Raw genomic sequence first — 25120 nt, 5'->3', positions numbered from 1 at the left:
CTTGGATCGGACTTTGAAAATTATTCGCGAATTATTAGGAGAGATCGGATTCGTGATTACGGTTACAATCGAGCACCAAATTGAATACCGCAACAAAAACGGAAAGTGGTAAAATTGATAAATATCTTCAAACTTGATATACACAGACAATTGTCACTGTGTGTGTGTGTGTGTGTGTTTGTGTGTGAATGCATGAAAAAGCGTGGCGTTGTACAGAGAAAAGAGATGAATAGATAACAACGTTTGTAGTTTCTAGAACTTCAATAATGATAGCGAAGATTTTTCTCAAAATAAAATCCCCCAACTTTTTTCCAGAAAACTTAAGTAACGCGTTGAACAGCTTTTTGGAACTCTCTCCAAGCTCCAGAAACTGTTCACCTTCGACGTATAAGTTTGGGATCTAAAAACCACGTGGTATTGCTTCGTTTAGCAAAAATAATTATAAATTGAAGAAAATAACATTTCCGAAAATTAGTTTTGCTGAATTTACCAAGCAGAATTGAAGTTCGATAACAATTTATAAAAAAAAGTACGTTTCTCCCTGCGTTCCATCATGATTCCTTGAATTTTCTTTCCCCGACTATTCCGGTTTTCTCGCTCTCTCGCCACCCTGTTCCGAATGATTTCATATTACATTTGGTTCTCTTCACTTTGTTCCTGATACAATTTGAAAAGGACATTCCTCCTCGGAGAAATCTGCAGAAAGACGGTCCGGTCTTCTCCTCTTTGATACATAAAACTTTTCGCGGTACGAATATCCGCGATCCATCGTCGATACGTGCGATCCAATTTTCATGGCATAATATGGCCAAGAAATACAGCGTGGGCAGTACGTACCAGACTTGCGGAGATGAAATGACACTGCATTTTCCTTCCTTTCTCCTCTCTATCTCTATCTCTATCTCTATCTCTATCTTTATCCTCTCCTCTCCTCTTATATCACACCCATCACCAAGGGACGAGGAAGAGTACATACATCGAATAGTTTCTCTTATTTATACGTGCAACAAGACCGCGGCTAGACGACGGCTTCAAATCCCAGAGGGAACAGATTCAATCTCGAATATGCGAATTTATGATATCGGATTTTGCAGCAGTCCGCGGTAGCTCAGTTTTCAACCATCTATTAACGTCTAAACCAATGCTTTCCATAAATTCACGACGAAGTTAATCAGTCTAATCCAGATCATTTTACTGCTAGAATTGCATCACACGTGCATACATACCTACATAGTCACGACATGCGAATTAAGTTTCAGTGTTTAGTGACGGTGCAGGTGGCCGAAGAAGTGATCATGCGAATCGCGTGCGTCGAGCTAATTCTATCGCGATAAAGTATGGAGACTAGAGTACTCGCGAGGATAAAGATATATGTAGAGATATAAGGAAGAAAGGCAGGAAGGAAGGAAGGAAGGAAATAAGGAAGGAAGTAAGTACGTGACCCTCGTGACCCCCGGGATGAACTTTATCGAGCGTGACTCGATTCGCACGCTGCAGGGGTTGACAGTTCAGTGGAAGAGCAAACTGCCTAGACAGATATGAGAGAGAGAGAGAGAGAGAGATGGACGATGGATGATAGATGGATGGGAGTAAGATAGTGATAAAATCCCATCGGGAATCGCAAGTGGAGAATATCATGATTTCCCATATGTATATGTAGGTATATATAAACGATCATACGTGGATATATAACATACATGATACACATATATATTGCGAAGAGTTACAAGGTATATATGTATAACCTAACTAGAAATGGATTAAACCTGTGCTTTTACGTAATCTTGCAACCCCATGATACACCTGCAGTGTGCATCGTGAAAAATGATTCCCTTTAGTGGGAGTAACGTGAAGAATTTCCATTACCTACCACTGATAGTTTAAACGTGTTTACGGATGATACGTTATGCGATATGTGAAGCCACGTTCATCAATTCTGGATTGCATCACTCGTCGTTTATTTTTTTCACATACAATGGCTGTAGGGCGGTTGATTTAAATGCCCGTGGGTTGTAATCAGTGCGCTACTATAACGGAAAAGTACCTACGATAACTCGTCGAGAGAAGAATGGAAAAATAATTTTTTTTTTTTTTTTTTTTTTTTTTTTTTGAAACACACGCAAAAAGAGAAAACAAACAGAGAAAATTAGAAGTAGCAAGTAATATATAAAGGATAAGTAAAGTAATAAAACAACAACAACAACAACAACAACAATAATAATAATAATAATAATACCTGAATCTAGCCGGTTATTTGTAAAATTACTATAATTAATTAATCAATTAATTGTTGTTCGAACCATCCGTATCGCTGTTATAATTACAAATCACATGCACGTCAATTATCTCATATATTGTAGCCGTTCGTAATAGTTTTACTGTAATGAAAATATGCAGCGTTATATCCACGCATTCATAAATTATCCGCACACGGATAAAATTTATTTGTATAAAATATAATAAGAAACAATTTTATTCTCAGCGTCTGAATGCGTGCGGCTTTAATAATGCAGCAAATTCCTTTCGTTATACCGTAGATTCAATGCGATACCCATCGAACCTGACAAACCTTCGATAGGAGATCGCGACGCGCATGGCATTCGCGATATCGACATAACACTCGCCGTCAGGAGCCTTCATATATATATACGTTAGGGTGGCGCAAAAAAAGCGACTATTTTTTTTTTTTTTAAGTCTCGTGTGGCAAAATGTTAGTTTTTGATGTTTTGAGAGCCCACTCCAAAGGACAGCTGAAAAAAAAAAGTTTTAAAAGGTCGCTCCAAATTTTTTGAGATGTCAAAAATCGTCAAAAAATTAAATTAAAAAAATTATATTTCCAGTATTTTGTTTGATTTTTAATTCATGTCGTGGTGTGTTGTTATCGATTCTTTCTTACAAAATTAAAGAAAAAAAAATTATGAAATTTTGATATGATTATTAAAAGGTTGCTCGAAAAGATCTAAAGAAATGCACCAAAAAATTGAAAAAAAATTATGAGCGACCTTTCAAAATTCAAATTTTGCACTGAAACTTTCGGAAACTCATTATTTTTTTTGTCTATAAAATTATACCGTAACGAGAAAAAAAATTAAAAAAAAAAAAAAAATCGATTTTTGGCGATTTCTGATGTTTTAAAAAATGTGGAGCGACCTCTTAAAAATTTTTTTTTTAACTGTCCTTTGGAGTGGGCTCTTAAAACATCAAAAACTAACATTTTGTCCCACGAGACTAAAAAAAAAAAAAAATAGTCGGTTTTTTTGCGCCACCCTAATATACATATATATATAGTCTATTACATACATACATACATATACATTCCTATGTATATATTTACAGAGAGACGTGTGGGTGAAATTAACTCTCGTACATCGCATCGGTCCTAAGCATGGGAAGTAGGTTTAGTTTTAGAGGTTGTTACATTTATGTATACAACGAGGCAATAATCCCCATGAGGTATCATATACCAGGAATAATATATCACTCGCACAAGTTACGTGAATATATATATATATATATGTATAATAAGATACGCTATGTACGCATATGCCAAGTCGGAAAATGGCTCGCAGCCATATTTTATAAGCTGTGCAAGAACTTCACGAGCAGCTCATTCATTGCCAGAATTATTCCCTCGTTATAAATATTATGACTTAATATAGTTATATAGTTATTTATACTGGGCATACCGTTATAAATACCCAGGTGATACGTAAAGCGTTTAAATTTCTAGACGATGAATAATCGAGAGATCATAATATCGTGTCGATATTGTTTATATCTATATAAAAATTAGGATAAAAGGTCGGGAAATTTCGGCGATTGATATAACAAGAAGTGAAATGAAAAAACTAGCGACGATCGGTGGCTTTGAGAAATGTATAAAAATTTACGTGATCAATTTTCTAACACAAGATTCAAACCCTTCTTTAAATTTTTTTCAATCATCCAAATACGTGTTATATGCACGATTCGAGAATGAAAGATTTATCGCGTCACGCCTCCTTCTAATAGTGGCTAACTAATGGGAGAATATGAATTATCGGCTTTCCACACTCCTGCTGAGCATTTATATTATTAGGTATATCGACATCAAAAATACGCATGAAAACACAACGTCTATAAGTAATAAATAAATAAATAATCGTCGGTGAGTTTAACACGCTGCATAAATTTCAAAAGGTTATTATAGCATGGGTATGATGTAATATATAGGATCGACCTCGTGTATAAAATGTTAAAAAGCATGAAACGAGCTTGATTAAGTAGTAATAAATTAAACAACTCTTTGGGGCTTCCTCGCGAGTCGCAAATTCACATCCGTTTAAGACAGGGTGTCTCCAGTTATTTGTGAAAACGTAATTCCCTGAAAATTTCAGCTTTTCCAGACAAGAATCATTATTATTTATCCAATTTGTTCTCGTGTACACAATAAATAAAAGATACAATATTGTCATACGAACAAGAATATTCTATACTTGACTAAAATTTTTAAGAATTCGCTAGCACGTACGATTTTCAAGAAGTCAGCGCTTGGTTCATGACCATTTCCCGAAAGTTGAAAGAAAATTGTTTTTTCTCACCAAATAGATAAACTTTTTTGAACCTAGGATGAAGATTAGTATATTCCAGATACGACATGAAATTCCCTGAGTTTTCCAGCTTTTTTCCCAGGGGATATCGAATTCCCTGAGAATTCCCTGATTCCATAATTCCCATGAATACTGTACACCCTGTAAGAGTTCGCAAATATACATATATGTATGCGCGACACATTCCTGTAACATCACACTCGAGACCACGTGATCCATTACTACGCATTTGTGGATGTATTATATATATAATGTATATTGCACATGACCGCGGAAAATTTGTTATTATTTTTAACTCTCAGCTTTAGCTGCAGGTATTACAAACCGCGTGATGCAAGCCAAATGTCAAAGACTTTGCAGCCCGTAGACTATATTTATGCAGTAGTACGAAGTAGGTATTTAAATTCATCTGATTCATGACGTTGCAGACTGCCCTGAATACACTTTTAGAAACTGTGTATAAAACTCTTCACTTGCATAACTCCCTCTCAAATTTCACTTTCGCGTTCAATTATGTATATAGTATGCATAATATGCCGCACAGAGTCACCGACTAGCTGGAACGATTATATTCTATATATGCACAGAAGTTATAGATATTGTCAGATGCAGTTTGCAGAGTCGAGACGGGGTTGAAATTCCGAATTCGAAAAGTTCCGAAAGCGGCTAATTAGGAATTATTTGGTATCGATACTTGAGGTAAAGAAATCAAACTTTGAAGAACGACGAAGTTCCAAGATTCCGAAAATTCAAGTAACGATAGAGCAAAGTTCTGAAAAGTAAAGTTCCGATGGAGAATAATTCCGGAAAATAAATTTTTGATAGCGTAAAATTCAAAAAATTTAAATGTACTCGCACAGCGTAGCTATAACTCAACGAGTGTGTGTAAGAAATTAGAAAAATCAAAAATCGTAATGACCAGGATTCGGAACGTAAAAATATCAAAAATCCAAAACAATGAAAGATCAAAGTGCTGAAATTTCACGAAGCCAGAAATTCACAGAACTGAAAATCTTCGATCATTCGGACTTTCTATGTTTTAGATTTCTTCGATCCCACCCCTTCCAGTCACGTATTCGAGTAATGAAAATACACTCTATCGAATATTATATACATGAATGCTATACATATATACACACGTATCTATACGATGTATATTAATGGCCATCGATCATACGACACCTCGGTTTTATCGATATGAAGGCGGGAAAATCCCGAGTCACATAAATCGACACAAACATTTGTACATCGTGAACTCATGTGAGAAACAAATTGTTATACGCAAATGATAAAAATATGAGAAAAAATATTTGATGAAAGAAAATAAAAATACAAAAACAAAAAAAAAAAAAACAAACATTTTTATGTGATAAAAATAAAACCCTTTTTATCTCTAAAAACAGTAAAAATTGATAAAGCATCAGAAGTTTGGAATTCAATAAATCTCTTTTCTGGATACAAGCCAACATTCGTAATAGATTATTTACGCTTGTATGTATATATATATATATATATATATATATATATATATACATACACATACATGCATGCGCAACGTTATAATATTTCACCAATGTGTTAATGCACCACGTATATTGCGTACAGATAGCGGGCACCTTAAAATTTTTGATATCTCAAAAAATTTGAAGGCAAAGTGGGCTTCCTGAAATTTTTTAAATAACAATGAATAAAATTAACTGCCCTAATTTTTTTATTAAATATATGAATTATTCAAAAATCATTTACACGAGTAATTGCACAGAGGTCATAACTCGAAACGTTTCAAATTGTACTTTACTCTCAACTCGTGAAAGTAAAATAATTTTCTGAACTTAAATTTGTGATTACTTTTTCCCGAGAAAGCTAGATAATAATTTAACATAATTATTCATATGAAAACTTAACATTTTATTCTGATTTCAGGCATTATTTTCTTAAGGGACCCACTTTACGCCACCCTCCCCTACATTATACAGCATACATTTAATATAGGACGAAATTGGAGTTGGTGCAACGAGAGAGAGAGAGAGAGAGAGAGAGAGAGAGAGAGAGAAGAAAATTAGAGAGAAAAGAAGCGGCGTACAAGAAATCGAGAAAGACGAATGGCGAAGGTAAGCCGAGAGGAAAAAATCGCCGTCCTGCCCAAAATTCCCCAGAGGTTTAATCCTTCGCTTTCCCCGCGAATTCTCCCCAACTCGACTAACCATGGGATACCCATAGACCTCTATACATATACATACGCGTTGGTTAGGTAAGACTTATGACCATGATACATACATATATACACTCTAATATATTTCCATGAACCCGCTCGATCGCGAAAAAAGGACAAAATTATTGCCTCGTCGTTCGTTGTGTGTGTGTGTGTGTGTGTGTGTGTGGATGGGATGTGGATCTGCGCATAGATACGTATGACAATATATGTATATATATATATATATATATATATATATGTATGCATATATATAGGTCACCGTATTAATGCGAGGCGTCGTCATCGTCATCGTCAAATATTTACTCGCTTAAACAAAAGGCCGAGGAAGAAAAACGACTTCGGAGCGCGGGTTCGAAAATCGAGATAGCGAATAAAACGAATGAGAAGAAAAAGAAGAAGAAGCTTCGATAAACTGGGTATATATCGTAGATATAGGGGAGGATGGGACACGACGGTCCCACTAAACAAATTTGGCCAATAAAAATTTTTGTCTTACAGTTCTGGTAAGATTTCGGTGAATTTGTTCAAAGTAGAATAAAAATAAATTAATTTCATGGTAATAAACTAGAGAAAAAAAAAGTAATAACCGGCTTAGGGAGGCCGTCGTGCCCCCCTACCTACCCCACCTTTAGAGATATCTATGTATACATAACACTGAGTTACCCGGTAATTTAATCCTGCGTGCGGAGGTACAAGTCGACGAGTAAATACAACTCGATGATAAGTATAAGCCATTGTATACATATGTATATATGAATTATATATTACCGACGAGATTTGAGGGTGGTTGAACGATTGGAGAGCAAAAGAATGCAATTTTAGCCCGGTTTTAAAAGGGCTCAAAATCGACTAAAAAATTTGGAAATATATAATATCTAAGATACCTATTTCCGTGGTAATAGTGATTAATTTTTACCCTTGCAGGAGATATTAAACGAACATAATTTGAAAAGCGGATTTATTTCAATTCATCGCTGCATATTAGTGACGGGTTTTTAAAGCGCGTATCAATATCGCGCGACGAATGGGAGGATAGGAAAAAAAAATAAAAAAATTTGAAACGAAAAAAACAAAATTGCGCGAATCGATAATAATTGAGCAAAAATTATGAATTATTACGATCACAGGGTGAGGTTTTCGCGCAGGACGAAAGCCTAGGGTTTAGATGCCCGAGGGATGATGGTGGTGGTGGTGGATGAGGGTTTGCCAATACAAGGATGAAGTTGATGGCTACTCTCTTATTTTTAGGGCACACAAGCGAACAGAGATCGCACAAAAAGCGGGCCTGCTGCAGCAGTGAAGTGGGTATGTACACACAAGTTGTGCGTGTGCGTGTGCATGTGCATGTGCATCACGGTCAGAGTGCCGCGGTGCCTGCTTAAGAGTCTGGCCAAATGAATTCCAGAAAACCCCGTCGGCCATGCGGGTTGCATACGTGTAATATCGTGCCTACTCTTTCGAAACAGCAACGGGGGAGAAGGGGTGTCCACCCCCGTGACGCCGGTGGATATTTACCGAGCTTTGTCTCGACGTCGTCGACGGGTCCAGGTCAAATAAACCTCGCTACTAATGGTTGGTACCTACAAACGCGCTCCGAAGGTATAACAAGGAGCGCAAAACGTTGCAGGCAAGCATGAAACAACAACGAAATGCACCGCGGTTATAAATAATTTAAACCCCCCCCTCCCCCCCCCCCCCCCATATTTTCACTCGTTGTATTATGCAAAACTTTGTAGGTAGATTGCGTACAACGACGTGGACCTTTGAAATTTTGTCTGTTTAGCGAAACGACAATCACGAGCGTCAGGATTAAAAATTCGACGTTGATTTGGCGGATGATGTTTTTTTTTTTTTTTTTTTTTGATATTTTTTTTGATTTTTGAGTATTCGTCAAATTATTGCGCGCGTAAGCTACGTGGATTTGTTGTTAGAAAAAGTACTGAAATCGGAGACAAAAGCTTGGACACGTATAATATGCTGCGCTTCAAATCGTTTCGAAAATTTGTGGAAAGTCTAGTTGATTTTTCCGATTTCGTTCTGGGACATTGGTAGTTTTATTAAGAATAATATTATTTCGTAACAAATAAAGGAGATAGAGTGAAATAGATTTGCTTTTTTCATGGTAGAATAAAATCGAAATCTACAATATTTTAACCATGTAACGTCGATTTGAAATAAAACAATTTTTTTCAAATTTCCTTAATTTCTTATTACAGTATTTTCAAAGCAAAGCTTGAAAATAAGAAAAACAAGAAAAAAAAAAATACCCCGTATATAATAATCAAAGTAACAAATATTGGTTATTGAATTTCTTCACTCACCCAATCAAAAAAACCTCCTTGAAAGTTGAAAGTTGAGAAAACTCTTCAAACGAACATTGTTTCAAGTACAAATTTCATTTCTGATTAGAAATCTAAAATTCTAGCACAAGATACCTAACATTTTGAGCTTGCACAATACTTTTTATGAGACATTATTCAACGAGCTGTCGTTTCATTTTTATTATCTCACCATTATTATTATTATTATTATTATTATTATTAATTGTTTTCACAGCTCGCGTGCGTTTCACCTGGAATATAACTGTCGACTGTGAATTGGGACGCTCCGAATGTATTCGTGACACCCCCCCCCCCCCTTCCCGTGGCCCATAATTTGCTATCGCTGATGGAATCGATGAATAAATAATCAAATAAACGCATAGACGACCCGCAGATCGACAATCGCGTTTGACAAAATACGACCAGCCATTACATACATTATTATATACTTAAGCCAATAAATATGTACATACATACATAAGAAGCTTCCAGCGAAATTGCCGAGAAGTAAAACGAGGAAGAAAAAAAAAAGCAAGAATTTGAATGAAAAAAAAAAAAACAACAACAACAACAACGTCGAGACATTTTATTGCTAGGTAACTGTGAAAGTTTGCGGTGAAATATACTCGTATAAATATTATATTCTCATCGTGCAGATTATTGCATCATAATATATAGATAGGACGTATATATACTTATAATGAAGATTTTAATGAATAATTTGAGTAAGCAGAAAATCTTATTAAGTAACAAAGTTTTAGAAAATTACGAATATCGATATTGACCGGCGCATGATCGATTTAATAACAAACCGCTTTTCACCCGGATTCTCTTTATCAACGTAACCGTTGTTACTATTTTTTTCGCCACATTTTTTCACTTCCACTTACGTAAGCCTGTCGATTGATAATAATTGTTATACTCAATCCTAACGACGTAAAATACTAGGATATTTCACGGATATCGAATGCGGTGTAGAAAAAAAGGGAAGGATTAATTCGAGATAAGTCATTGATGGGGGCGGGTGGTTGATTGATGCGCTTCAAGCGGGAGAATCCGGATTGGCATGTGACTGGTCCACGATCTCGTGTGACGAACGGCGGCTAATGACGCGGGTCGCATCCTCCCTCCTCTTTTTTTTTTTTTTTTTTTTTTATTTACACGTACAGTATCCGAGAAGGAACATCACGAGGGAGGAAAAAAAAAATAAAAATTAATCAAAAAAAAAAATTACAGAACAATGAAGAAAAGGTGTAAAAAAAAAAAGAAAAAAAAAAAGATACAACGACGAGAACCGCGTACCTGCCCACTTTTGAAATTTTGGAAACGTCGGGTGAAATTTTTTTTTTTCGTTTTTTGTTTCCACGCCAATCGAGTTTCGAGTGTTAATTACTCCGCGTGTCATGTGTGCAGAAAAATTGAACGTGTTAAGAGCAGAGCAAACCTGCATCGCAGGAGAAACTCACGGATAGTTGGCGTTGCGTTATGGTTATGTTATGGGTATGAACAGCAAAAGCACACAGGCGAGTGAGTGAGTCGAGTGCGCAGTGTAATTGGGATCGGTTGAAATTAGTTTGGCACACAACGATTTGCCTGCTGAGAAATATCGTTACGTGAAAAAGGTCGCGTTACTTTTCTGCAGTTTGCGTAAATTTCGCAACTCGGTTATTACAATATTTAAATAAGAGAATTATTTCATATGCATTAGCGAGATATTTATTTTTAGATATATTCTGGTGCAGGTGAGAATCGCCGGTGTAATTATTATCGATGGTACCTGCGCGTATGTTTTCCCTGATTTTCAAAAACGATTTGTCCAGTATTTCCCTGCAATTTTTATCGCAATTAACATACAATTTATAGTCCGTGACCATGCAATAAGGACTGACGAAGAAAAATTTTCGTCGATTTAGATTCCGATGGATAGTTTTATTGCAAAATTTATCCTGTATTTACCAATCGAATAAATATTAAATTTTTTGGTAATTGTTATCAATCGAATAGAAATAACTTTTCAAAATTTTTTTCTCACTTTTTCAGAGCTCAAAAATTCGCTGATTTATTTTCCTTTGTTTCTATATAAATATTAAAAAATATCGAGTCTCGGTCACGTAGGTATGATTCGAAGCTCTCTGCTGCTCTCAGGAAGAAATATTTCAAATCAAATATGGCCGCGACGGGTTTTCGGACTCATCCGAACACCGGTAGTGCTAATTTGACGGGTGACATGCTGCAGCGATGGGGCAAAAAAGAAAAGGAAAAAGAGAAAAAACACGTTGCAAAACGAAATTGCGAGATGAAATATATATACATATATATACACATGTATATTTTTTTTATTTTCTTCTTCCTTTTCTCCCCGCTTAGATCTAATCCCCGGCAAATTAACCGCCAGTGTTGTTCGGCAGTTGAAACGCTGCTGGGCTAAATACGAAGGGGTAGAAAAGAATAGGACGATGGTAATAAACAAGGGATTAAATGCCTGAAATTTTTCGTCGGCTTCTCCTTCTTCTTAACGAAGTAATTCGCACAAAGTAAAATCTTTACAGCAACGGTTTTAATTGCATTTTATACGGTAGTCACAAATTTTTGGAAAAATGAAAATAAAATCAGAAGGTTTCCAGATTTTCCTGATATTTTCCCAATTGTTCTGTTCAGTTACTAAAGCCTTAATCGTTCAGCTTATTAACTCTATATTCGGTTCAAATTCAATTCGAATTGAAGAAAAATATAATATAATACCAACAAGTCAGGTTAAGCCAATTTGTTTTCTTGGCAGAAAAAAGTAATTTGAAATTTCCAAGTTTTCCAGATTTCCCAGGTATGTAGCCACCCTGTTTTATTCACCTTAGAAACGGCACGAAATTTCTGGTAAATTATGCGTGTTACTAACGACTAGACTCTAAGAATCCACAAGATATTTGACTTATCTAATCGTAACTCTACTGCACGAATTAGATCTCCCAACAGCATCCAGACTCCAAATATTTCCTCAGAGAACAACAATGCTCTTATATTTTCTTATACACGGCTTTCGAGGAGCTATGAGAGTTCTCACTATTATTAAATAAGGACATTCGACTCAATTGATTTCACGTCCAATGAAACTGGAAAGCGTGTTAACCCAGTTCTGAACTGGTTGTCAAAATATTATCACACCGAGAGAGTCGAGAGCTTCGCAAATACCTGTTCAAAGAATACTTTTTTGGCTTAATTGACACGTCGGTAAGTGGACAAGCAATAAAAAAACGAAAAAAAAAAAAAAAAAAAACGCGCCCAAATCATCGAATTTTCATAAATGTACGAGACCAACGTTACCTTTACTATAACGTAATATGGACGATTCTGATTTTTAAATCGTATGTTGCAGGTAAATAGCAACACAACACCCATCGCTTCAGGAAATTTTACTCGCGGTGAAATCTCTTGCTTAAAAATCGTCAAGTAAAACCAGAGATCGTAACAAAGCGATAAATTATAACCGATTCAACGTAACGGCGTTAACCGTAGTTGAAGTTTTTGGACATCTGACAATTACGTAGTGCTTACAATGTTCGTTTCGGATCACTTATGCGAAGTGGTTTCGCTAGTGAGTCCGTCGATCACGATTAAACGCATATAACTATTACACGGGGCTGTCTACGTCAATTCGGCTGGCCTTCGGACCACAAAATTTTTTGTTTGCCGCGCGATTTTTTCTGTTGTTACTATCCTTGCTCTGAAATATTTTTCTCAATTTTTTCAGATTTTTCGGAACAACCGTTTCTGAGTTGAGATTTTTTTTAACCGACAAAATACGACCGTTTCTTAATATCTGAAAAATTCTCAAAAATTTTTCTGAATTCCATGTAAACCCGACTACAGTCCGACTCTCACGATTTTTTTGATTGTGTTTAAAAAATTGTCAACAATTGTCCCAACTCTGAAACTCTAACTTGAATTTATCAACATTTTTTTATTCAACTGGGTTAATTATTCATGACTAACAAGAGTAATTTTGAAAAGGACCTTTTATAAAATCTTCTCAATTTCATAATGAAACCAGTCTGGAAAGATTCTAGTTTAAAAAAAAAAAAAAAGTTTTGACGAATTTTTATTCAGATTTTTTAGACCGTTTGAGCAATGTTTTGGTTAATCAAAAAAATTAAAAGTACTAAAAGAAGAATAAAAAAAATCTGTCCATCGTGGGTCCGATCTGAAAATATTTAGGAAAGAAAATACAGTTTCTGAGAATTTTCAAACAAGATCCTTTTTCAAAATCACTCTCATTACTTATAAACATATAATTAACCAGTTGAATGAAAAATCTGAAAAAATTCAGGGCACTGTTTGATAGTTGCGGACGGACGGTTGCGGTAAAAATTTTTATTTAACGTAATCAAAAATATCGAGGATCAGACGTTGGTTGGCTTCGCATGGAACTCACCATATACGTATACATATGGGTGGAAGTAAAACGATAAAGTTTCCGCGCGTGAGTGAAAGTGTGCGAGTGTCGCGAGGCTGTTGCGATATTCATCTACCCTTTTGGTGTGTACAGTGTACACGCATTTTATTATTTATACATATATAGGTGCAGGGCATGTACCATATACCTACGCCAATCTATATCTCACATGCAGGCACGTTATGTGCTGTACACATATGTACATCCTGCACATACATACGGTATAATATGCACGTATGCATGTATAGTTTTCATTTCGCAGCCAGCCACGTGTCTATCCGCATCTGCTGCTGTCTGCTGCGTTGCTCACCGTTATTACGTATTTATGTATGTAGAAAGTGTATGGGAAGTCGTTGCACAGTGAAAGCAGTGCATGAGTGTTCTCGAAAGAAATTCGTTGGGGTGTTTTTTAACCGTGACGTCACGCTTTATTCTAAGTCTTTCAGGTTCATTTCTACGATTCTGGAAAGTTTTTTATGTTTCTTTTATTTTTATTTTCAACCAGTCATTACACCCATATTGTTTCATTATCCGTGATTAGTTTGTGTGCAAACGTATTATTCGACGAATTTTCGAAAATCGAATTTACGAATCGTGTGTTATGATACAATAATGGATAACCGCGATGAAAAGTGTGAAGCAAACTTCAAATTTGTGTCAATATTCGGACGTTTAATATGTGACGATGCATGTATAATGTGAAAAGTTAGATTTGACATTGTTTTTAATTATTATTATAATTATTATGTGTAACTGCTGTGTGCGTAAACGTATGAATACGTACGAATACAAGTTCATACGCAAGACGTGAAGGTAATCGGAGGGTGAATATCAGACCACCACCCCCATTATCCACAAATCCGTCCTTTGGTAATTACTAATTACCTATTTCCACTTTATCGTTTGATTAATTTCTGAAAATGAGGGTCTCAAGCTTAGAATTAAAGTAAGTGTACCAGCCATCGACACATTTAGTCAAAGATCCGATCACCGACTTTTTTATCTTCCACACTCATCCAATTCCGGCAGAAATTGTGAATGAATTTCGATAACCAAAACCAATTACTATAGAGGGTTAAACACTGGAAATTTATTCTTTCGTACTTTTCGAAGTAAGAATTCGAACAGACGAAACCAAAAGAGGTCAGCCATTGGAGCCGGGTCGATAAATGGTACAATTACCTTATTGTTAGTCGATGAAGACGGGAAAAGAGGAATCGTCGAGCCGTCATCAGGCTGCATGGCTCGATTTGTCCACCCGTACCGTTTACCCGTACTACTAATATGTGCCTGAGAAACGCGCGTGTAATACTTTATGCATCCATCATACATGCAGCCAGACTAAATCGACGTATGAAGGACAGTCTTTTCACCGTCATCTGACGCGATTGATCGAACTAAAAATTACTAGATTAACGTAGAAAAAATTCTAGTCCTAGTCAAAGTTCCTTCCTCGTTTATTGTACGTACATTAATTTACATCTAGATCGTTACAAGCAATTTAGTAGTGTAATTAGGAACTGAAGGTGCTCGGATCACGATTGCAGATAAAGAAGCAGGCCTCGCTTGAACGATTCCTGCGTTTGATAATATAACCTGCACGAAAGTATACCTCTACTATATACCATGCCTTGAAAAAGATGGAGAATCGTGTTTAGACGAGGTGTAAATATATAATAAATATATACCTCCCTGGAATTGACAAATGACAACAAAGTTGACAGTTTGATGTAAAAAAAAAAAGGAAGAAGAATGTGATTGAAAGGAAAAATCGATCCATTTTAATCCTTAAATGGTAACCGAGGATCACTCGTGCCTCGCTCAAACCGTCACCCCTTGCTAGTTTCTTCACGTTTTCCTTTGTTTATATGATTATATTGTTTAAACAGATGATCAAATCATCAATATAGTGATTGGTCCTTACTCTAGGATAGTTGATGAGATTTCATGAATTTTGCCTAATTGTTTTGACCACTTTGGAGCACTTTTTAGAGCGCCAGACCGAGTGACTCACCTTTACCATTTAAGGGTGCCGAAAAATATGTTACCATTTAAGAATTAATCGTGAAATTATAAGTAGAGGATATAATTCATAGAGTATAAAAGGTGAGGGACCAAAAACGAACGGCGTGTCAAAGGCGCCGCCACGGTAGGGGTTGCGGAAGTCTATCGACTCCAAGGGTGGTGCCAGAGTAACACGCCAGAGGGAAGCAGCCCTGCCTTTTCTACAAACAGAGAGTCGAGCTTCGCGGGTATCCACGTAGGTATCAACGGCTGTGTTGAATTTATACACACGAGCTTGTACAATGTGCATTGTTATACCTACAGGGTTGAAAAACGCAACGAAGTAACCTATCTAGGATCAGCTTTAACGCTGCTGTACTAAAAACGGCGCCTCGAAGGATGGAGAAAAGATGAAGGGTGGATTTCAAGGATCTCCGAATCCGCAGCGGAAGTGCGATGGTGAATGGATTCTGACGGTGTGAGAAAAAAGTACCTTTGGAATAAGAAGACGTGGTTTTATGTATTAAATATGGGAATTCAAAAACGTATTTCGTTTTTTGATATTCACTGATTTTCGTCTCGTATATGGATTCTCATAATTATTTATGTGTTTGTAACTTTGAAATCGATTCAAGATCAATAGCAACTCAAGGTAGAGATAAAGCAAGCGATCGAGTATGTATTGAGAGAGATCAGTGATGATGAATAAAAAGCATAGATTACTAAATACAGGATGACCACAAATTTTTGTGAAAAAAATCTCCATAACTTTTCCAGGTTATCCAGGATCTAAGACCTAATAGTTTTCCCTGAAATTTTCCCAGTTACTCAATTAAATAACTAACCGAACCTAAATCGTTCAGCTTATTAATTCTATATTCGGTTGAAATTCAACACGAAAAAAATCAAATTAAGCCATTCAATTTTTTTCTCGCGAAAAAAAGTAAACTCCTTACCCAAAAAAATCGCGTCAAAAAATTCCCACGTAAGAAAATTGATTTTTACCATTTTTTCGATGCCCGAATTAAAAATCCCCAAAAACATTTCAATGTCTTCTAGTTTTTCGAGATATCTGACACCCTTGTTAAAACACTTGCAGACTTTCGTGGGTTCATGAAAATTGAAAAACTTTCCAAGATTCGCATTATACGAACCCTGCAGAGTTAAAAGGACTACAAGACGTACAGAGAAGCGAAACTGTGTTAAACTCTTGATTAGAGATGTAATATGATTAAGGACGTGAGCATGTGTCTACGTATGTTGGCACGCCTGTGAATTAATCGCGATTGCCGCAGGGGTTCGACTAGCGGAATAATAGCGAGTACATCGTCTATTTCTATACAAGATGCGGAACCGCCGCAACAGCTTGCCTAGAATTGCATTGCAAAACAGGCTGCATTTGCATTCTCGTTTTGCGTTGTAAAAATAGCGAAAAATCACATTTGCCATTTTTTCTCCCTGGAGTTACAATAACAAGTATCGCTCGAATATCTCACACTATGTGTACAGGAAGAACCCGGTTATTCTCGGCTTTCCTCGATTCCACTCGGTCGTCCTCGGCAGCTTCGATCGCATTCGTAAACCACCCTAAACTCCGCAAGCTTTTGGACCTCCTCGAGAGCTGGTAAGATTATCCCCTCCTTCCCCTCCCCTCGCCCCTTTTTCTTACTTTTTTCCTCTGCGTCAAGACAGATTTCTGTAGAATTTTTCATTACGCGAAACGTCGCTTGCAATCTTCAATTTTTATTATTATTATTTACTTCTTTTAATCTCCGCACGAGTAGAATATGCAGAGAGAGAGAGAGAGAGAGAGAGAGAGAGAGAAAATGAGGGAGGGGAGGGGAGGGGGATAATCTTTTCTGCACTGTATTTATATGTGTAAACAGGTGAGGTGAAAATCGTTGAAAAATCTCTTTGCTGCAGACGAGGTGTGAGGAAGAAAAATTTACTTCTGTACTTGTCGTGGTTGATGTTGTTGTTGTTGTTGTTGTTGGTGCACGTGGGAGGCGGCAGGTGCATAATGCATTCGTATGCAGTTGCATCGAGGAATAGCAGCGATGCAGTTGGAGTTGGAGTCTGGAAGGCAAGTGACAAAGCAAACGTGGGAACAATAGTTATATGCTCGTGTAGTTGATATATGTATACGAAAGTAATAAGAAAAAACATTTTGCAGTGAGGAATAATTCAGAGGATGGTAGAGACGCGGATCTCCCCGAAATACAACAGCCGCGATGTAAAATATCCTTCAACTGCGATGCCGCGTGTGCAGAAAGAGGATTAAATTCAGCAATATATATACTATATATATATATATATATATCGGAAAAGAATTTGAAATTTTTTACCCAAGATATCAAAGAATATCGATATACGGGTAGGTATATACAATATAGCATGCATGTTGAAATGTAGATATTACAGAGGAAAAATTCCCCAACATATATATGTATACATAATATACGTAAAGAGCAATCCTTTGATAGCGATATTCGAGTTTGATTGAATATTTTCTTTTATGAAAATAAAGAGAATTAAGTTTTGCAATATAAACGAGGAAGTAACGCGACGATGTTGGATGCCTTTGAAGATGAGATAGATCGGTATGGCTGAAGAATCTTTGAAGAATGTAAGTATGTGTGTATAATTTATTCCTGAACGCGGAAATCGATGAAACAAGATCACTCATTGTCAGTAATTATACTCAGGCGTTCGATCCTCGAGTGACAAATAAAATGAAGAAATGCTGCATTCCGAAATGAAACATGTCGCGAAAATGAGCAATAAAAAAAAAAAAACAAGGAAGCAAAAAAAAGAAACGGCAATCAGCGTAATTCAATGCAATTCGGCTAGTCTAGTCGGTATAGGAATACATTAGAGAGACGTGAGTTTTTCATCGTTCAGAGACGGAAACGAAGAACCGAATTGCAAGCGATGCACCGCAGGATTGGGGTCGTCGGTGTTACCCAGGTTTTTAAAAAGGAACTTCGAAAACGGCTCTAATATATTCGAGCAACTGTAACTCCAGGAATAAAATTCTTCGTAATGAGTTTTTGATCCTTTTACAGGCATAGAATTCCGCCTGAAATGCGGTCAAAGTTTCGAATGTTGAGTAAGGATTCGGGTCAGGGAATCCGAGCTTCTGGATACGTGTGTTCTATAAGTTGTAAAAGCCGGCGAGCTTTGAGCAGCCGAAAAAGGAATAACTTCAACATTTAACGTTCCCACATTAACCTCAATTCACGATTTCAAAGAGTCTAGCCGTCATCAAAAGCATGAAATTACTTCACTTTCCCACTTCCACAGGTATTCGTATAATGAAAAGTTCGTATTGCATATACATTAGGGTGTAGCAAAAAAACCGACTTTTTTTTTTTTTTTTTTTTTTTTTATATTGAGTCTCGAGTGACAAAATGTTAGTTTTTGATGTTTCAAGAGCCCCCTCCAAAGGACAGTTTAAAAAAAAAAATTTCAGAGGTCACTCCACATTTTTTAAAACGTCAGAAATCGTCAAAAATCGATTTTTTTTTTTTTATTTTTTTTCTCGTTACGGTATAATTTTATAGACAAAAAAAAAATGAGTTTCCGAAAGTTTCAGTTCAAAATTTGAATTTTGAAAGGTCGCTCATAATTTTTTTTCAATTTTTTGGTGCATTTCTTTAGATCTTTTCGAGCGACCTTTTAATATTCATATTCAAATTTCATGCATTTCTGTTCTTTAATTTAGTAAGAAAGAATCGATGACAATACACCACGACATGAATTAAAAATCAAACAAAATACTGAAAATATAATTTTTTTAATTTAAATTTTGGACGATTTTTGACATTTTTTTAAATTTGGAGCGACCTCTTAAAATTTTTTTTTTTTGAGCTGTACTTTGGAGTGGACTCTTAAAACATCAAAAACTAACATTTTGCCACACGAGACTGGAAAAAAAAAAAATTCGGTTTTTTTGCGCCACCCTAATATACATATATGCATATTATATGTAACTAATAATAATTTATTTCGGTTCAAGACTAGCTGGATTTGAAATGTATGTTCGAGTTCAGAAAAGTACATATAAATAACGAAAAAGCTCTGGTGTTGTTTTCAGTCGAAAAAAAAAATCACTGAAAAATATGAATTGCAAGACGTAATATTTCTCCCTGTTATTGCGCCAATCGGTAACTGTATTTCGATAAAATGGTAATGAGATGGGATCATACTCAGCCACCTGTCCACTTCCGGTCACCAAATCCCATGCACATGGTGTGGCTTTGGGAAATGATATTCGGGGCTGCACGAGGAGGTACAGTACTGTACATAATAAAGGTATATATACACACAATACCAAGGAGTCTTTACATTCGAGAGAGAGAGAGAACAAAAAGCTCTTCGAAAGCATTGTGAGAAGGCCTTGTACATTGTATACACATTGGTAGGCGTATCGGTGAGTGGATGAAGGGTGCCGGGAACGGTTTTGAGGGAGGTTTGCAGTGCGGCCATCTTGCAAGAGAAGTGTCAGGAAGGGACGACACTTGTCGCGGGGCTTATAGTAGGTCAAAAGTCTCGGAAAATACACCGTCGACGAAGAACCTCGGGAAAGAGGAGGGGAAGGAGGATGGAAGTTCGTGCTCAAGGCTTGACAGACGGGCAGAAGCATAAAGGAGCTGCTGAAAAAGCGCGTTTCCTCATCTTCACCATCGCGTCATCATCATCAGCACCTCTAGCACCTTCTTACCTTCCTTTCTTTGGAGAATTGAAATCAATCCGCGGTACTCGTAGCAACACGGTGTTGAATTTCCCCAACGCGCGGTTTCTGTACCTACATAATTTTTTCCTCTTTTCTCTTCTTCCCTTTCTACTTTTAATTCTTTTTCTTCTTCTTCTTCTTCTTCTTTTGCTTTTTCTTCACCCCGGTAACAAATCAGATCGCGAAATTCGTTGAAAGAAACTTTATACCGTCACTCGAGAATCGTATCTCCATCTGCTAGGGGTGAGGGAGTGAGGGTGAGGGGTTCACAACCCTCTTTAAGTATGATATAAGCAGTGTATAATACATGCGTTTAATGTTGATTAAAAGGTATATAGTAAAACGTTGTACGATATAATTTATCTTGGGAAGAATAAATTTGATTACAAAAAATTCAATCGAATAAATTATTATGCAAGCTGCCTCGCATTGTACGAACAAGACATTGTTACGTAGCTACTGTTAAGTACCTTTGATAATGACGTAATGGAACTTTAAAACTTTTTGCAACAACAAACAATACGTGATACACGAGTTTTAGCCCGAAGATCAAGTTTCGTCTTTTTTTTTTGCTTGACGTATGTAATGAAAATAGTAGCTACCATGATGGAAAATGAAATGCGGTTTAGAATTCGGTGTACACATGTTATATAATACGGTATTCAAAGGCTGGAGCTGTAGAAATTGTTTAAAAAAATTGTTTCACCCTTCTATATAGTATATAACTATGCTTTGAAATAAGGAAAATGTTCAATAAAAGCGACGAAGTTATAAAATTGTCTACAAAAGAATGAAATGAAAATTGTTTTTAACTAACGATAAAATCCTTCTATTCCCGCAAACATTCCGCTGCAACGAGTTTTCGCATTTCACGTATACTGTATACCTATGTTGTGCTATATCTATCAGGGTGTCAGTTATTTTGGTCATTTTTACATTTTTTCGATTAACTCCAAAAAGCATGTTCGCGAAGTATAGAAAAAATTATTCTCAAGCATCAAATTGATTTTTTTCAATCCATTTTGGTTTATGAAAAGGAAAGAAAAAGAAGATTTTTATCTATTTTACATTGAAAATTTCAATCGCTGACTGATCGCTGTTAATATTGTTCGAAAATTTTTATATTTACAGAGGTTGTTTTTTTTTTATTTTCTTCTCTAATATGACCATATTTTGGGGAGGAGAAGAAAGGAGCAATCGAAGAATTTAAAAATTAAGAAAATGACGTTTATACCTAAAAATATAGCTAAAACTCACACGAGCCAGCGATAATAACTAGGTATATAATGATACATTATTTTAAATTGCAAAAATGAAGGAAGCACTTATAAGATGAAGCTGAGCGGCTTGCACGGGTATATAAAGTGTGTGTTTTATATATAATACATATAATAATACGTTATAATTGCGGGGTACAATAAAGACGCCGGTTGAAGAATATTGCTGAACTTGAAAGAATATTGCCGAATAATAATAATAAATTTATCTTAAGATGAATGAGGTGATGTATAATAATGGGAATTTAAAAAAAAAAAAGAAAAAGAAGAAAAAGAATCAAAGAGGAGGAAAAACAAAGGAATAACTTTATAAGAAGGGAAAAAAATCGGCTATATAATAATAATAATAATAATATATAAAGAGAGGCGAGAGCGTCTGAGGAGTTTTCTATTCCTTTCTGTGTACCTATAATAAACCGCGGGCTTTCTTGCGGTTTCAGCAATTTTCTTCGTTTCACCACGAACAATGTGTTTCTGACGGACAAAGCCGGTGCTGCATCCCTTGCGTAGACACCATCAACCACTAACCACCGATATGCGGCAATAAACTCGGAGTAAAGGAATTGAAATTTGCGGATCTATCGCGTGCAAGTTATTAACAAGAATTAAAATCGCCAAAAGCGGAAGTCCTGCAAACGAATCGCAGGACTATACTTATCGTCAAACTGTGCGATATGTTTTTATAACATAATTATTGTAACGATCTAGGGGTTAGAGAATAAGTTAAACAAGTTCGTGATATTATGAAGCGAATTAATTACAGGCAGCGATGTATATACATCAAAATACACGATTCTGGTTAAAAACATTGGAAAAAATTTTCATTTCAAGCAGAAATAAAGAAATGACACGAATTTTATGAATTTTTTATTGCAATTTCGTAGAAACAGTGCCATTTTTTTTTTTATTTTTTTTTTTTTGTTTAATTTCTGCATCAAATGATAACGTCATGATGTAAACGTTTTTTTTTTATTTAGTGACATATGAAATTTCTTGCACGTCTTTTATCTATGATGACTACTAGATCAGAATGGAGATTAAAACGAGTGATTTCATCCTTAGTAAAAATAGATTCCAGCAAACCAAATGCGAATAAAAAAACAATATATAATTTTCAACTTTCATATACGTATCTATAAAAAGAAGAAAAGAAGACAAACAAGATATTCGCAGTATCGCATCTGGACAGCGATAATAAGAAGATGGAAAAATCCAGCTTGTCCAACGACGAAAAGTGAAACACAATGAGTGAGAGCCACGTGTTACACATAGGGATGAAAAAACTTAATCACGCCGCAGCAGCGTGGATACGAAAGTCTAAGTGTTGATCCCAACTTCCAAAACTTTTGAAACTTCTAAAAGCTGCGCAGAACTACGGATACAAGGAATTATGAGGTTGGTTCTGAGGGTGTAAACTGCCCCCCACCCCCCTTATTTTTCCGTCAACAGAGACACAGGGTTGACCACATATAAAGGATGCCTGCAGACACCCAGGATGAGTGCGAAAAGAGTTCGCAGGTGTTTCCACGTAAGCGCAAAACCTGCAGCAGCAGAGGTTGAGGGCGAGGTTTGAAAGCACGTTGAGTGCGACCGTATCTTCCCAGGGAGCTTTTCTGGGTGCCTTTAACGTCGGCGGAGGATAAATAGACTAAAAGAAGACGTTCCTTTTGCCAAGCGAGGAGAATTCTCGACTCCAAATAAACGAATGAGAATAAAAAACATAAATCGTTTTCATCTCGATATAACCGTCAATCTATACGAGAATAAATAAAAACTTTTTATTCGAGAAGCTTGAACTCGTGATATACGTGAATATATATGTATATATACATTAGGGTGGCGCAAAAAAATCGACTATTTTTTTTTTTTTTTTTTTCTGAGTCTCGTGTGACAAAATGTTAGTTTTTGATGTTTTAAGAGCCCACTCCAAAGGACAGATCAAAAAAAAAATTTTAAAAGGTCGCTCCAAATTTTTGAAAATGTCAAAAATCGTCAAAAAACTATATTAAGAAAATTATGTTTTCAGTATTTTGTTTGATTTTTAATTCATGTCGGGGTGTATTGTTATCGATTCTTTTTTACTAAATTAGAGAAAAAAAATTTATGAAATTTGAATATGAATATTCAATGAAAGAAATGCACCAAAAAATTGAAAAAAAATTATGAGCGACCTGTCAAAATTCTAATTTTGAACTGAAACTTTCGAAAACTTATTTTTTTTTTGTCTATAAAATTATACCGTAACGAGAAAAAAAAATTACAAAAAAAAAAATCGATTTTCGACGATTTCTGACGTTTAAAAAAATGTGGAGCGACCTCTTAAAATTTTTTTTTTGAACTGTCCTTTAGAGTGGGCTCTTAAAACAACAAAAACTAACATTTTGTCACACAAGGCTCAAAAAAAAAAAATAGTCGGTTTTTTTGCGCCACCCTAATATACATATATGTATATATAAGCCGAAGCCAATATAAAGAATAAACGTATATTAGTACCTACACATCGTATTGTATTGTATGTATTGTTACAGAGGGTGAAACCAGCCCTTAAAATGAGTAAAGTTTCTGCGTTAACCAATATTATTATAATAACAGTTTTATTTTAGACTTGAAACTGTGCTAAACAGCTAATTTCATTTAAGCCTCATTTTATTTTCTCAGTAACTCCCAAGACCTATACAGAGAAATACAAAGCAGCGAAAATCATCTGCACGTGATATAAGATCGTTTTGCAGTGAATGTATATTCTGCATAACCAGTCCGTACCTACGCATAAACGGGCACTATAGATGCTTTTATAATTCGTTGGCACGTGATTTATTGATTACCAGGCAGGATTTTGTTTCGTCCTGTTTCTATCGATGAAAAATCAAGATGAACTCACCCTTGAGATGATCGGGGGTGTCGGCTGCTCCTGCGCGCATTATGTCGCTAAGGTAATGCTCCAGGGTCCGCATGCTGTCCAGGGGAGAATTCCCGTTCGCCGTCATTCGGTCCTGAAACAAGATTAAACCGTCATGTTTAATAACGCGTTAGATCGACGGTCAGCATGAATTCAGAATTATAAGCGACTTGCACTAATCGCCTTGAATTTAATAACACATCACGACGTCGAATAATTATACAGAGTAACACGACGATTGTGCTACATAATCCGGATAATTCTATCAAGGCTAGGGTGACGGATTTTTCCGCCCCATCCCCCGAATCAACTTCAAATAATAAAAACACAATCAAACGAAGTTGATTAAGGGGGAGGGCAGGGGGGGGGGGGAGAGGGGGGTCGTCAACACCCTAATATGACATGTACATAATTTTTTGCGCTCCATGTTGCGTATTTTTCTGTGGCAAACTCATCATCGCCATAAGGGATGAAAAAGAGAATCCAACGATGGTGATGAGAATGGACATTTTTATAAAACTTTCAAGCTTGCGGCGGTTTTCGTAACGATGCAAAACACAGTAAGTCTGTAGAGACGGGCTTTCCTCTCGCTTTTTTAAGATTTCAACCCTTATAACCATGCACGACAAACTG

The 25120-nt window shown here is 36.1% G+C and overlaps 1 protein-coding gene across 3 annotated transcripts in view; it reads right to left on the bottom strand.

Moving 5' to 3' along the window:
- LOC124413477 (cytoplasmic polyadenylation element-binding protein 2-like) overlaps positions 1-25120 on the bottom strand; it is a 129110-nt gene that overhangs the window by 72804 nt on the left and 31186 nt on the right. For all 3 annotated transcript variants that reach the window (XM_046894067.1, XM_046894068.1, XM_046894066.1), the window contains one exon: positions 24470-24581. In XM_046894067.1, coding sequence (XP_046750023.1) covers positions 24470-24581 — 112 coding nt within the window. The remainder of the gene's footprint in view (positions 1-24469; positions 24582-25120) is intronic.

The sequence above is a fragment of the Diprion similis genome, chromosome 12, assembly GCF_021155765.1.
Source record: "Diprion similis isolate iyDipSimi1 chromosome 12, iyDipSimi1.1, whole genome shotgun sequence".
In the NCBI taxonomy this organism is placed as follows: Eukaryota; Metazoa; Arthropoda; class Insecta; order Hymenoptera; family Diprionidae; genus Diprion; species Diprion similis.
This window is presented reverse-complemented; position numbering and strand designations above follow the sequence as displayed.